A 15,373-nucleotide genomic window follows, 5' to 3' on the forward strand; every position below is an offset into this window, starting at 1 on the left:
AAATTATACTCAGCTATTCGTTATAAAGGGTTTTTCCTGTGGTAACACTGGATCAATAAGACATGATCGTTGCTGGACCTCTGGGAAGAACAGTTTAGAACTGATAGAGCTATCCAGTATAAATAAAGTTAGTTTAGTTTAGGTTTCCTCCTGTAGCAACACTGGATCAATAAGAGATGATCCTTACTGGACCTCTAGGAAGAACAGTTTGGAACTGATACAGATATCCAGTATAAATAAAGTTAGTTTAGTTTGGGTTCCCTCATTTAGAGTAACATTCCATAATTCCTTGTGAAGTATTTTTTTATAGTTTTAGCCAGAGTTAAGTTGGAATCTCGTAAATTCAGCAACACTATCATGCAATATACCGTAGAGACATCTCCCATAAATGCATACATAAGAACCAAATAAAGATGATGGCTTAAAGATATCATATATAAGATAGCATACACTATATATACAGGCTTCTTTGTATATTTTTCATTTAACTGAGAAGTAAAATTCTTCTTTGTCCTCATCTGTGTAATGATTTCGTCGACTGGTTTATCTCACGTGGATGTTCATTGTATATATTTTTGTTTTAGTTCTACCCGAATTACGCAGCAAGGGTTATAGAAAAATTTAGACAGCATGGCGTTGTGTGCATATTGTTTGATCTTTTTTAAAACAACAAGGAATGCAAGAGAGCCGTAATTTTAGCTTTAATCATTAGGCCGAAAACATATTAACGTCCGCCATTTCAAGTGGACATTGTTGTGCTTACATCAGAGTGAAGACTAGTTTAGATAGTTATCGCGTTTTGTCTACACGATATCGCGACGATGCTATCAAAATTTGTTTGTTCACCCCTCTTTTATACAGCTTTGAAATAATAAGAGCTTTTAGGATGAAAATATTTATGAGTGCAGTGAATGTCTGGGATTGTACTTATAAGATCTCGTTTGAAAGTAGTTCTACCTGCCTTTCTGGTTCATTTCAACCAAAGTCATGACTTTGGTTCCAAAAATGGGGTCGTTTTAAATCCTAGATTCACAGGATGTTGGTTTATTAATGGTTTTCGGAATATGTGCTATATATATACCAACAGTTTTATTTATGTTAAAGTGCATTCAACAATGCCGGTTCCGTTCCGGTCACCTTTACATTGTATTGTATCGAATATAAAATATAGCAAGCTTTTTCCATTGTTGGGAACCCTGCCAACGTGTGAATTAAGATCATGGCACATGTCTTTTTTTAAATGAACAATATATAAACAGAAATGAGAGTGTTCTAGAATCCGGCTTATGTAAATGATCATGCATGTTTTTACCATACTCCATAGCTTTGAAAGTCGTGTGATATACTGCTTTGAACTGTATATGATAATCCTCAATTATTCCCGGGTATTTGTAGAATTAACTTTCCAGACTAACTGGAATTAGAGTTTCTAAAGCTTGAATGCCGTCGAGCGGTCGAGGAGAGCGTAAAAGTCAAAGAGGACGTAAAAATGGCGAATAAATGGCGTGGTGCGTCTATATATGAACATGCATGCCACGCGATTTCTTTGCGATTTTCACGTCCATGTTATTAATCTCCCTAATGACGAATCTTGTTCAATGCATGGCTATCGTGCTCGCAACCATTGCTAAAGCTACTAATTTCTAGTCTTTTTTTAAGTAATTGCCAGCATATCTGAGATTATTTCCCAATAGTTCGTATGTCAGGGTGTAAGAAGGCGAAAGAGCTGTCAGATTCGTACTTTTCTGTCAAGTACAGCACTGGAGTTGTGCCGGTTGTATCAAGCCCGTTTAGCTTAAACGGTGGATAAGTCAAAATTAAATAACACTCTTACATCTCTCTTGAGTGAGTCAAGTTGAATATTATCCACTGAATATGTAGTTGTAAACAGTATCATTGTATTAAGGTCAAAAACATTTAGTTTGGTTCTTGAATAAAACGATTTGAACTTAACCACTGTTTAAGCTTAACGGGCTCGATACAACCGACTCCTGTACGCTATATACTACAGAATCAATTTTTAATTGTTTTCACAAATGCAAACGAGTGAATACTTGTGAATCCTCTTTGTAATAAGTGGTTTTTTTTTCTAAAATCTCTAATTTATCCATCTATTTACATTTGTCAAAATAAGCAAACTCGCACCGGAAATCCTACCAGAAATCGCTTGTGTAAACAGCTGGCTATGCCTATAAACAGGGCCAATATTCCATGAATTCTAAAAACTTGCCTTGCAGCATGTCTATTTCAATATTAATGGTAATGGGACTGTATTCAAGGGGAGAACTTACTGAAAACCGAATTCTCCTAACAATAAAAGCAATGTAGAAAACGGTGATGTATTTGCTTGCTTATATAATCGTCTTCCCATGTCGTAATTCTATAGGGAAGAACCTTTGCACCAAAAGTGGGCGAACAGCCGACAGGAATTCAGGGTGTTCCGTGTTTACATACGCGAGTGTTCTATATTTGGTGTTGATCTTAAACTTCATCTGTAAATCTCTGACATTTCGATCGCCCGGTTTAATAAGCGTGAAATTGCGTGTTTTCAGAATGAGGAAATAGACATGAACCAAACTTCCGAATCACGCGCGCCTCGCACTTACCCGAAACTCAAGTGGTGATGAACAAGTTTTCGTTTCGTACAGTAAAACAGCTCTGGAACGATCGAGGGATTTCATTCGTTATTCGTGGAACGATGAAAACTGTACTGAACTTTAGCACTGTCACCCACTGTGCTTTCAAGGAAATTCCAATCTCGCATATTTTGGCTATTAAATCACAGACGACGATTAGCCAACTATGCAGGAAATTCCTACCTGAAATTCTGTAAATAAATAAAAAACAGTCACGAACGAACGCAGTGGCTAATATCTGCACGGAATATTTTGACAGATCAAGATCGCACGATGTCAAGATTGACAGCTTTGTTAAATCAGACCTGGTCAGCTAGGATGAATGCGTGATATACTGTTGAAAATAAATGCTATAGCATGCAGGATCTCGTTACCTTAAACTTAGGCTTCGTCACTTTCGCTTCTAAGCATCAGCATCCTCGAAGCATACAAGATCATCGATTGTATAGAAGTGTAATATGAATTAGAAACGTTTTGGGAACGAGGGTTGTTTGTGTTGAAATTCTCAAACAAAGCGAATAAAATGTCCGTAATACGAGTAGCAATTTGATTGGTAAAATAGAAATATCGGAGGAGGTCAAGAGTAGTTTAACGTAATTAACTTTAACTATTTTCGGTTGATCTGCTTGGATCGTTGAAGGTGATCAGTTGATATACTTTAACTTTCAAAATAGGATTAATATTAGGATTGATATTATAGTGGCCTATCATGAACGAGGTGTCCTGGAGGAGTCCCAGAAATCTGGCATATGTCGAAATCTCCACTGTCATCTCCCTACGAGAGGTCGCCGGAATACTTGCCAGATATGAGATGTTTCACTTTAAATTTCGAGCCTTAAACTAGTGCATTTGATATTTGAATAGGTTACATAAGGTTATATATGCAGATAAGGAATCAGAATGATAGTTTGAAGTTTTGTGCACAAATTTCAGTATCATATTACATATAGACTAGGCATAAGTTTCTCGCTATGTTTAAATCTTATATATATATAGCTATCACTACTTATATACGAATTACGAAATGGCAACTATAGTTAAGATGTGTAAATCGATGATTAAGTGTTGTAAGGATTCGCAATCGTTGTGTCTTGCTCTTAGATGAAACTTTGAGAACACAAGAACGGTAAAAGTAGAGAGATTAGGCCAAAGACAACTTCTGTTGAACCTGCATAAACGAGAAAGAAATCAACGTATGGGTATTATGTGAAACAAGGAGTCGTTTAGGTTAACTGGGAATTGTATGGCAAATTATAGGTTAGTACTAGGATAATTTAGGAACGACGAGGGATAACTGTGGTAGACAATGGATAATCATGGATTATTACCGATATACCCGGTATTCAGATACTAACTAAGGGGCTGTTTACATGATCCTGCTTACCCGAGATTCAACGAAGCGTGAGAGGACTTTTGAGGTATTGAAATTAGTCTTTATGAAACCAAACAAGCACATGCTATTGTCAGGATGACCACATTACTGCCAGAATCATGTTATTTACTCATTCCAATACCTCAATACGTCTTCTCGCACTTCGTTGAATCTCGGCTTAGCGGAATCATGTAAAAAGTAAATAAACTGGCGATAAGTAGGGATATAATGATGGTAAAGGAGGAACAATTAGGAATGTTAGGGGCTTCGTTTTCTGCATGTCATTCATTAAAACGCGTTGACCTATCCAGTTTTCTTTGAAGGTCTGTTACTAAGACAATGCGCTTACCACTGTCTGGTGTTTCCTTGATTGGGGTCGATGTACCGTTAGTTGTTGGGTTTTGTGTATTTTTGTTCGCTTTTGTTATTGTACCACCATCATCACCACCATCACCATCACCATACTGTGCGCTTGTCAGTGCGTTCTTCTGTTCTACCGTTAACTGCGATATCTGTTCATCGGTTACACTTTGCGCTTGTTCCCCATCCAGTTGTCTAATAAGGTCAGCGGACAGTTGGTTGAACTTGTTTGGAGGTAACGCGGCGATTGCTTCTGTTGAAATGTACTGAAGATCTTCGGCTTCCAATGCTTTAACCTCTTTGTCATTGAAACCACCTGGACAGTTTAATGTTGGAGTGTAAATAATGTTGCATTAAATTGGTAGGGCAGTACCCCTCTCCCCGCCTGAATCTGGCAGTACCCCCCTCACGCCTGAATCTGGCAGTACCCCCCTCACGCCTGAATCTGGCAGTACCCCCCTCACACCTGAATCTGGCAGTACCCCTCACGCCTGAATCTGGCAGTACCCCCCTCACGCCTGAATCTGCCAGTACCCCCTCACGCCTGAATCTGGCAGTAGCTCCCCCCTCACGCCTGAATCTGGCAGTACCCCCCCCCTCACGCCTGAATCTGGCAGTACCCCCTCACGTCTGAATCTGGCAGTACCCCCCTCACGCCTGAATCTGGCAGTAGCTCCCCCCCCGCCTGAATCTGGCAGTACCCCCCTCACGCCTGAATCTGGCAGTAGCTCCCCTCACGCCTGAATCTGGCAGTAACTGAATTACAATGAAACAGGCAACAGTAGTTTCACGTTTATCGTGGTCTTAAATTGGTTGTGAATTATCCATGTATATCGTATGGTTGATCTCTCATGTTTCCACGTTAAACTCATCCGCAGCATTGTCTTACCAATGATCACATTGACTGTAGACAATACGACACCCTCCCAGGAGCTGGTCTCACCATACACCGCCACCGCTTTGTTTTTAAGTTCCATCAATTGTTCGTTTGACCATCCCGTCATTTTACCCAACTGAGATAAAGCTTCCCTGCGGAATAATTAAAACCGTATAGTATATATTTTTATAAACCAGCCACAAAGCTTTAATATCATTGCTTGGATAACCAACTTACTTAATATCTTAAGGCCCTGTTACACGGTGCAATCGGTCTAGTCGCGAACCGCAAAGCATCTATGGACTGTTTGGAGGGACAGGAAATGTAAGTCTGAAATCATTTGTCCCTCCAAACAGTCCATAGATGCTTAGCAGTCCGCGACTATAGACCCAGTACCCTGCTCGATTTGGAAATGGCTAATTGTCAATAGCCGTTTATAATAAAAATAAAGACCAAATGTTGACATATGAAATTGCTATATAAGAGGTCCACAGGGCTGCCCCTGATTGGCCCCCATAAGTAGAGGACAGTTGGGGTAGTTGCCGCCCCTGTGACCCTGACGCCTCTTTTTTATACCTTGGTTAACTTTATTGGAAAAAAGAACCGTACAATAACATGCCTGAATGCGTTTTCATTGATTTTCGTGATGTCATCTGCGGTCATTCCATGCGCGATGGTTCCCAGTCGAAGCAAATCTGCCCCAGTCATGGCTGACACTAGCGTATTGGTCTTAATCTTTGCAAATAATTGTTGGGCTTTTTCTGCACTGTAGCCTGTAACCTGACCAAAACTGTTGATCACATCATCAGAAGAAAGGTCCATACTGTTAAGTTCTGACGCGCTAAATCCCTTGACAAAGTTGTTAAGGAGTAACAACTCGTCCGTTTTGAAAGTATTCGCGGCACCCCAAACCTTAAAAAAGTTGAAATTTGCTTTAAATTATAGCATTGTCGTTCTGAGATTATTGGGCCAATAAAATAGAACATTCTAGTACAACATGCTGCTGGTTCAATAAGAGATTATCCAGTTCAGAATTGACAGAGCTATCCAGTATAAATAAAGTTAGTTTAGTTTAGGTTTCCTCCTGTAGTAACACTGGATCAATAAGAGATGATCCTTACTGGACCTCTAGGAAAGAACAGTTTAGAACTGATAGAGCTATCCAGTATAAATAGAGTTAATTTAGTTCAGGTTTCCTCCTGTAGTAACACTGAATCAATAAGAGATGATCCTTATTACGAGGACACATTTACAGGAAAAATAGTTGATAGATATCCATTCAGTATTGTTTAAATGCTTGACTTACATCTTTTGCCTTTTCAGCCCATTTATCGAGCTGGTCTTGTTCCCATCCTGAGATCTGGCTGACACTACCAACAATATCTTCGAAAACGGAGCCTTGAATCTTGGCGATGTCAGATGCAGGTAAGCCCAGAATAGTTTGACCCGATATCAAAAAGAAATCAACATCCTGCAGCCTGGTGTCTGTGAGATTAAATGTATTGACTTTTTATGAAACTGAAGTGATAATATCTAGTTGGTGTAAGAGTTTCAGAACTTCGGCGAAGGGATAATGTTTTAAGGTTACAAAACATCTTTCATTCGGCTGAACTTAGAAACATAGAGAAACCTAAAGGTTAATAGTGGCTCTAACCCCTCTCCCCACCCCCCAATCTGTTCGACTTATCGTTTTAGTTGTGTGGTGCGACCATACTGCTTAATAAAAGTTTTTAAGACAACTTAATAGAAGTTTGACCTTAGCAGTGAATTTGGTTAACAACTCATTCTGTGAATTTATTTCAAACGTGTTTTGTTTGAACAAGGCTTTTCACAAGGTTTATATCCTGACCTGGATCGGCTCGTTTTCGCCTGCTGGTCACGCGTTCTTCTCGTGATTTAAAGAGTTGTTTTGCGGTGTCTTTGTCCAGGTCGTCTTCGTACAACTGTAACGCGTCCAAGGCTTCTGAATTCATTTTTTTAATATCGTCTTTGTCCAAACCTTTGCGAAGTACGCCAAGTTGTGCAATGAGATCTGCCGTCAGAGCCGATGCGCCCCTGTGGGATGATGGGGAAAAGTCTATGTATTAGCCGGAGAGACATTAGGCGGATGCTGAGGTAGCATCCATTGGGAAGCAGAAGGTGAAATGGGGACATACAGGATGTATAAAAAGGCGAATACACTTGAATTTGGGAAAGACGATGATTGATTGACAGGTCGGGTCCAAATGGAGGGAACGCAAACATAGTAAGAGTATTTAATTAATTAAACAATGAATGGTCAGGAAAAAAATTATTGCCATTGCACAGGCCGTTAGAGTTGAAAAGAGATGTTTACGAAAGGAACATGCAGAAACCGAGGTTGTCTCGCTATATTGTTAAGACAATCCGTATGAGATTTGCAAGCGACGAACTAGGAATATTGTTGCACAAGTGGGAGTAAACTCGCACTTACCCAAGATGGTCGATAATCTTTTTTGTGATATTTCTAATAAGACGTCTGAATCCTTTGTGGCGCTGTTGTTCCTCCAAATTATCCCTGAAATCTTCAAGGTTTTCCACGAAGAGTTTTCCTGGAATCTCATCAAGTTGATCCGGATCCAGCCAGGCTACGAGGTGTCCATGGTTTACCAGTTCATCACCCGACATTTCCGTTAAGTTTTCATTCTGGGGAAAGTTTGAGACATGAAAATGGGCTGATATATGCTCACGATTACTGGATGGTCAACTTAAAACTATTTAATTTCGACAAGGGGGAGTTCCCTTTTAGGCCAATCAGAAAATTTGTTACATTTTCAGTAACCCATTCAGAATGTGTGAATATTCACTACTTCCGGTAAAGGTAGATTATTATATACTAGTTTATATGAAATATTAAGAATTTAGGCATCGGCCTAAAAATGTTATTTGCCTTCGCCAAAACTCCGCTTGTTTTCAATTTCCAACTTACGCATTTAGAGACAACAAATTTAATGTGATCCGTTCTGAATTTTGGAGGGAATTTCCACAAGAATCCACTCTGCCTCAGTTTCTCGATGACGTCATCGCAGCGACGCGGGAGAATGGAATCTAGTTCTGTTTTGTTTAGGAACGCGACCATTCCTTCCATATCGTCGACAGCATCGGAACTATTTCGGTACAACATCCTGTATTTTCCCAATAATTTTTGAACCTATTAAGAGACCATTATGGATGTTTAGCCCATTTTCTTTTATAGAGGGACCCTTAATCTGTTTGACAGATTTTGCAGAACTTGTTTGATAAAATTTTCTTAGCATTGGCACTCGAGTATTCCCCCTAAGCCAGATCTGTTTTTCCTGCTTTATCCCTAGATCGATGCACTAGTTTCTTATTTAGTGTCGTCAGTGAAGTGTCATGCTTGTTTAAATATTGCTCCTTGTTTCTCTAAATGTTATCTCAAATGTTAGCTTTAAATGTTGCCTATTGTCTAAATGTTTATCGTTTGCATCCAAGTCAGACCATTAGACTTTTCATCACACATTGCAAAATTTATCACCTTTTGAAACGTCTAATAGACCATCGACTTTAAGATTAAGGTTAAACGTGAATCAAAATCCTTGTATTATATGTACTACAAGGCTTTTTGTAAACTTTCTATCATCCTTACCTGTCTTTGCGAGAAGACATTTTCCCTTTTCGATAAAATGGAAATGATGGTGGAGTATTCTTCATTGATCAAATCGTCAATATTCTTCACAGTGAAGCCTCCATGTATTAACAGTTTGGTAATTTTGCTAAAAAGGATAATATCAGGAATTTGTGGGTTTTTCGCTGAACTTGAGTTGTAGACAATCAAGAAATTCATTCGCATTTGTCGTTAAAAAAGTCACGATAAATCGTTCACCTGTATTACTTACATTATTTTTTGCACAGGGAGTTGTGAAATTTGTCCAACTCCTCCAGCAAGAGCAAACTGGGCTAACTTCTTACAGACCCGTTTCTCATTTTTATCTTCTTCACTGCACTCACTGCCTTTGCTCACGTCGAAATTCAAAATTACGTCTTCGTCATCATCCAATCCCAGAGTTTTGTTATCCAGATTTTTGAGCTTCTATTCATTTCATCAATCAATCAATAAATTAAACTCGAGTAGTACGCCGCCATATTTCGTCCGATTCTGCAACCAGAAATGAATATAACAATCGAGATTTTTATCCCGGAACATCGAACTGTATAATATTCGGGTTGTTCATTGTGGAACACAACACTAAAGACATTATAAAATTATTTGAACAATCGCTTTTTTATATCAGCCTGCGAGTCCAGCAGTGGCATAATTTTTCCTCTAGAAGCTAAAAACCGGTCAGGTTCTTTCGCATCATCCAAGATAACTCGTTCAAACGAGTCACGAGTAATCGTCTGAGCTCTGGTAGTTTACTTACCATTTTTATTACATCAAAAAGACGTCGTTTCAGTGCTTTGTTTCCCTTAGAATTGGCAATTTCCTTCAAACTTTCCATATCATCGGCTATTTCTTCAGGTGATCTATCCATGCACTTCACCAATGGACCTGCTCTCATGGTGGAATTTCGACCGAACTTTCTTGTGAAAGCTCGAGCAAGTTTTCGACATATTTCTCCTTTCACTTCCGGTTTCTTCGGCAGCTTGAGGTATTGTTGCAACAACAGCTCAACAATTGTCTCGTTTGTCAAAACACTCGGCTTCATATCTGCCAGCGAGTGCACGCATATTTCGGCAGTGTAATTGTCAAAGTTCAAAGGATTTGAACACACTCGTTTTGTGAACTCTCTCCTCTAAAGGAAAAATGTGTATAAAGTTATTGATATATAGGTCTAGAACTCTATCATACCCTTGGGCCTTAATGCAAAGCTTTTCCATTCCAGAATTACTCTAAGTTCAACCTCTTTTCTAAGAACATTATCTCATATGTCATTACAGTGTATACGGTTCGATCAATATTTTATCCATTTGCATGTACAAATTGATGTAAACAGCCTACTTACAACAGACGCGTGTGCTTCATGTGATCCGAAACATTTTGCGTACATTTCAAGCGACTTGTCTGAAAGAGATTTGATATCTTTGGACCTTAATTCCGATTCAAACCCAGCCTCGCAAATCCTGAAGAAATTAGAATAGAGACATATGTTTCACATCAGTACTGTTTACTCAGAAAAATAAAGATTATATTTCAGTCTTATTTACCAAGTAATGTTCTCTGCTGTCAAGCTCTTTTCTCCTTTGAAGAGTTCACGGAAAATATCGCTCTTTCTTTGCTTGCTCAATGTCTTTCCACCGCCATCCTTTAAAAATTCTTTTAGCTGTTAAGGAATCGACAAAGGTATTGTGAGTCTAAAATCTTCGATATCACGACATTCCAGTAAGAAGCATTCGTGTTGCTACCTCTCACTACACCGGCATTCGAATTGATAATCGAGTGCCGAGTGCATGAACGTATAGTCATTCCAAACTCGATCTTATCACTTACCACGTGCTTCTGAACCTTTTTCAAGTCTTTTAAAGGTAGAAAAGGTAAAAGATCTTCCATAACTTTTAAATCATCTTTTGTCCAGTATTCAGGGTCACCATTAACCTTCTTCGCTTGTTTTGCGTACTTTTTCTTCTGTTCATTTGAGGCATCTTTGAATGCTCCTTTATCGCCCCTAGAAAACATTTTAACAGTAAACTCAGTTCAAGCCTCTTCTTCTTAAACATTTTCTGTCCTTTTGGCTTTTGTTCCCTCCAGTCACTTACAGCTCTTTGAACTCGTGTTTGTCTAAGTCCTTAAACGAAACACATCTTGACAGAGCTTCAAGGTTATACTTATGAGCCATCTTTCCCTTTTCTTTTCTGCATCTTTTCACCGGTGATTCCAAGCCTTTCAGCAAGGAACAATCCCATTTCGTTGCCTGAAGGATCAAAGTATGCACCGATGTGACAGAATTGTTAGGTATATTGCTAACTTTATACTGGATAGCTCTATCAGTTTTAAACTGTTCTTCCTAGAGGTCCAGTAAGGATCATCTCTTATTGATCAAGTGTTACTACAGGAGGAAACCTGAACTAAACTAACTTTATTTATACTGATAGCTCTATCAGTTCTAAACTGTTCTTCCTACTGGATAGCTCTATCAGTTCTAAACTGTTCTTCTTAGAGGTCCAGTAATGATAATCTCTTATTGATTCAGAATTACCACATGCAGGAGGAAATCCAAACCAAACTAACTTTATTTATACTGGATAGTTCTATCAGCTTCAAACTGTTCTTCCTAGAGGTCCAGTAAGGTTCATCTCTCATCGAACTAACTCTTGTATGTTCTTAGCTTTATAAGAACGAAGTATTCCCACCTCATCGAGGACATAAGCAAGTTGTGAACAATTCAATTTATTTGCCAATTTTTCAACATCATCTTTGCCTCCTCTTCCAACCAATTTTGTCAGATTCCTCACCAGTTCTTCACCTGCGTACTCCAGTGCCCCTTTCTATATATACACGAATTGAGGAAAAAATTATTTGAGATGACGATGCAATGAACCTGTTCAGTTATTTTATGAAGAAGGCAGAAAGGGCGTTGTAGCCAGTTGTAGCCATATTTTAAAGGTCACAAAGTAAGGCTTCGATAGCCTTCGATTAGCCGATGGTAAAAACACGGAATGAAAAAAGTTGACGAAGGAAACGAGGAGAGATATAATGGAATGATCAAAGAAGACGTAAGTTGGTAACCTTTGCAGAGAAGAAAGGGAAAGCAAAGTGAAGACAATATGACATGCCGTAATAAGAAATGAAGGAGAGCTTGTCAGATTTAGAGATATTATGAAATGAAGAGGTCAAAAGAAAATCTTAGGCGTGGGAGACATTGCAGAGAAGGTGAGGAAGCATGGCTGAAATAATATGGACTGGCAGTAAGAAGAGATGAAGGAGAGCTGGTCAGAGATATTATGGAATGAAGTGATTTAATTTCTTTGAACTCACGCTAATATAAACGACGTATCTTGGTTTCAATTTTTTCCTTTCTTCCTCCGAAAGTTTATCGAGTCGTCCATCTTTGAAGTTCTTCCAAGCCGTTTCCGAGAGGCCGCTAGGTCTGAACGGCTTAAATGTTGGTCTGAATGACGTTGGTGTTCTGTAGTAAGATGTTCTGGAGATATGTCCGGTTCCTGTTCTAATACTTGGTCTAAAGGTTGGGGTTCTGTAGTAAGATGTCCTGTATGACAATCTGGTTGGTGTTCTATAGTAAGATGTCCTGGAGATTGGTCCGGTTGCTGTCCTAATACTTTGTCTGTAGGTTGGGGTTCTATAGTAAGATGTCCTGTATGGCAATCTGGTTGGGGTTCTGTAGTAAGATGTCCTGTATGGCAATCTGGTTGGGGTTCTATAGTAAGATGTCCTGGATGGCAATCTGGTTGGGGTTCTATAGTAAGATGTCCTGTATGGCAATCTGGTTGGGGTTCTATAGTAAGATGTCCTGTATGGCAATCTGGTTGGGGCTCTATAGTAAGATGTCCTGTATGGCAATCTGGTTGGGGTTCTATAGTAAGATGTCCTGTATGGCAATCTGGTTGGGGTTCTGTAGTAAGATGTCCTGGAGATTGGTCCGGTTGCTGTTCGAATACTTGGTCTGTAGGTTGGGGTTCTATCAGCTGTTCGGACAGATGTTCTTCCGAAACCAGTGAAAATGAACGTTTCTGATTTTAAAGACAACAACAGAAAAGACAAGGAGATTAACAATAAATCTACTTCGATATGGCCAGTTGACTTTTTTGCATTCGAGGCAAGCGATTTCTCGTCTAGGGTTTTGTTGGAAGCGCTTTGAAACGAATGTTCGTGTGTTCTATGTCTTGTCTTATATGATTTGATAAATAGAGCACATCTTGGGGCTTTCAAAATAATGTGTTCTAGCTCAGAAAATAATCGTTTGTGCGATTTTTCGTGTGATGCTTTTGTGGTTGTGAGCCATTTTTTCTAATATGATTACTTCATTAAGCTTATTCTCACCGTGTGTTGCGTAAAAAAGGTGAACATGCGCTGGTGTTGGTGCTGGTGTTTAAGCATGCAGCGAACAAAACATACTTCATTGATCTCTAAGGTTTAAAGCTAGGCTGGTTAGCGCTAACACTGGATTACATTAATTTCCAATTTTAATTTATGTGTTTCTGAACCGCTGTAAAAAAAAGATATTCAACTTATAAAAATTCATGTAAAGATTTGCTTTAATCCAGGGTTAAGCTAACGGCTTTTGAAAAACAACCGGTCCTTGTAGAACAAATACCATTCAGTCATGTCAAAACGATATATATAGGTTATATACATTACTTCTTGTACTTTTTAAGAGTTATTTTTATTGCACGGTCACTTTAACGTATGTTATTCCTTATATTTGCATGTATGTTTTGTCAACATTCATATTTGAAATAACTGAATACATCTCACAATGCTACATATAGTCCGCTCACAGCATGAAAACGTTTTAAAACAATTTGCTGACGCAAAAGGGATGTTATTAAATGCAAGTAACTTATTTGCATTCCATTCAGTTTTTGCTCGTAACTTGTTGATAATATTTCAACTAACAAAATAACCTGATTCGGAAACTGTTAAATTCACGGTAACTCGTCTCATGCAGTGTCAGATATTCAATGTTTACGGTAGCGCTATACACCATAAAAAAACGGATTATGGCACTGTTAACAAATATCTCTCTTTTGTCTAGTGCAGCGACTTTGCGCCCATAAATCCGCATAATATTATTCGACATAATGATTTAAATAATGTGTATTACCGTTTGATATATCTAATACCCGCTGGATTTTGTTTGAATGTTGCATGGAAATGTCTGTGCATGATCCGGCACCGAATGATAGACGACAGTCGTTGTATATATGCGTCGTAAATGAGAAATTCCAATTAAGTTGTGATTATGCTAAATTTCACAGTGAAGCATCAAATATTGTAAATTCCCGTTCTGACCGCCCTCACTAGGCTCATTTCATGTGCATATCAAGATCTTAACAGGCTTTACAAGCAGCTAGTACACGCGGCACACAAATCGGGATTAATAAACGCATGGAGGAGTACAATCGTATGCTTGTATTTCAGGCATTTATCGAGGCATTTGTTCACTCACATGTAAAGCTAAATCATGTCAACTTTCCTTACCTTCTTCGGTTGTAGGTGGATACGTTTGACCCAGGACTTGCACGGCAAGAGCTAGAAAATATAGATTGACCTGTATAGGTTAGTGTGAATTAAATGCCCGCATTGAAATGTGGATTCTTGCAGAATGTTTGTTGCCAACCTAGTGGGATTCTCCCCCTTGAACGGCTGGAAAAACCTCTGAGCCAGCAACTATATTTACCATTCTAATTCTCTGTTTAGAAATTTGAATATCCTTTCTTTTTGTGACCTTTTCTCGAAGGATGCAAGCGTAAAATTAATATCTTAAAGACGGCGAGCTTTTCAGATGAGAAAGATGGCGAGTTAAAATTTAATCCTAGCTGGGTCTTATAAATCATTTAACAACTGGTTTAGGAGTTGTTTAATTGTGTCTACGTTTACTTCCTCGATCAAAATCAAACGAGTTCTATACATAGAAGTCCTGTGCCTACCTGAAAAAAAGATCGACAGTATTAAGTAATCATTAGCCATCTTGACAAGTGCACTGATGAAGTGAGCAAAGATTCAACTAAGGACGAATGACGCGCTTGCTGCGATATCTCGCTTCGGATGTCCTCCTTCTGACAAATGCGATTTAGTTGATTTGCTGGCAAGAGCAAGGCTATTGGCTGAAAACTTACCGAAAGTGTACTTATTGCTGTACCGTGAGAAAAAGCATACGTCAGGGAGAGACAACGATTCGACAATTCTGGAACTAAAGAAGTTACGTAATTGCGCCAACTGAGGAATTTTTCGTTTTATGCAAACCCTGTGTTTGCATGTGGGCGCGAAATATTCGTGGGAGATGATTATCTGTTGTGTTAAGATTTTTTTGTTAGATATTTAACAATTATTGGATGCGATGGAGTGTGATATCGAGAATTATCAAGCCGAAGTGTGGGTCAGTATTCGCTGAGGCGGATAACGCAAACTGAGGCTTGATAATTCTCGATATCATGCGAAAACCGAATTCAATATGTTTTATTATGTATTTC

At 38.8% G+C, this 15,373-nt stretch overlaps 2 protein-coding genes across 2 annotated transcripts; both read right to left on the reverse strand.

The window, feature by feature from the left end:
* Positions 1-3,193: 3,193 nt before the first annotated feature.
* Positions 3,194-9,307, reverse strand: LOC114523069. The gene is made up of 10 exons (XM_028543893.1): positions 9,121-9,307; positions 8,871-8,997; positions 8,193-8,414; positions 7,698-7,909; positions 7,095-7,300; positions 6,552-6,730; positions 5,865-6,157; positions 5,258-5,397; positions 4,358-4,684; positions 3,194-3,804 (listed from the first exon to the last, which is right to left on the reverse strand). Exons 3-10 carry the CDS (start codon positions 8,385-8,387, stop codon positions 3,734-3,736), a joined length of 1,623 nt encoding a protein of 540 aa, XP_028399694.1. The 5' UTR covers positions 8,388-8,414; positions 8,871-8,997; positions 9,121-9,307; the 3' UTR covers positions 3,194-3,733.
* A 19-nt stretch (positions 9,308-9,326) lies between these two features.
* Positions 9,327-14,968, reverse strand: LOC114523249. The gene is made up of 10 exons (XM_028544115.1): positions 14,831-14,968; positions 14,382-14,432; positions 12,198-12,910; positions 11,573-11,707; positions 10,979-11,133; positions 10,713-10,887; positions 10,430-10,545; positions 10,228-10,345; positions 9,646-10,017; positions 9,327-9,380 (listed from the first exon to the last, which is right to left on the reverse strand). Exons 1-10 carry the CDS (start codon positions 14,868-14,870, stop codon positions 9,327-9,329), a joined length of 1,929 nt encoding a protein of 642 aa, XP_028399916.1. The 5' UTR covers positions 14,871-14,968.
* Positions 14,969-15,373: the final 405 nt, after the last annotated feature.

Source organism: Dendronephthya gigantea, unplaced genomic scaffold, assembly GCF_004324835.1.
Source record: "Dendronephthya gigantea isolate DGI-Jeju-01 unplaced genomic scaffold, DenGig_1.0 000026F, whole genome shotgun sequence".
Lineage (NCBI taxonomy): Eukaryota > Metazoa > Cnidaria > Anthozoa > Malacalcyonacea > Nephtheidae > Dendronephthya > Dendronephthya gigantea.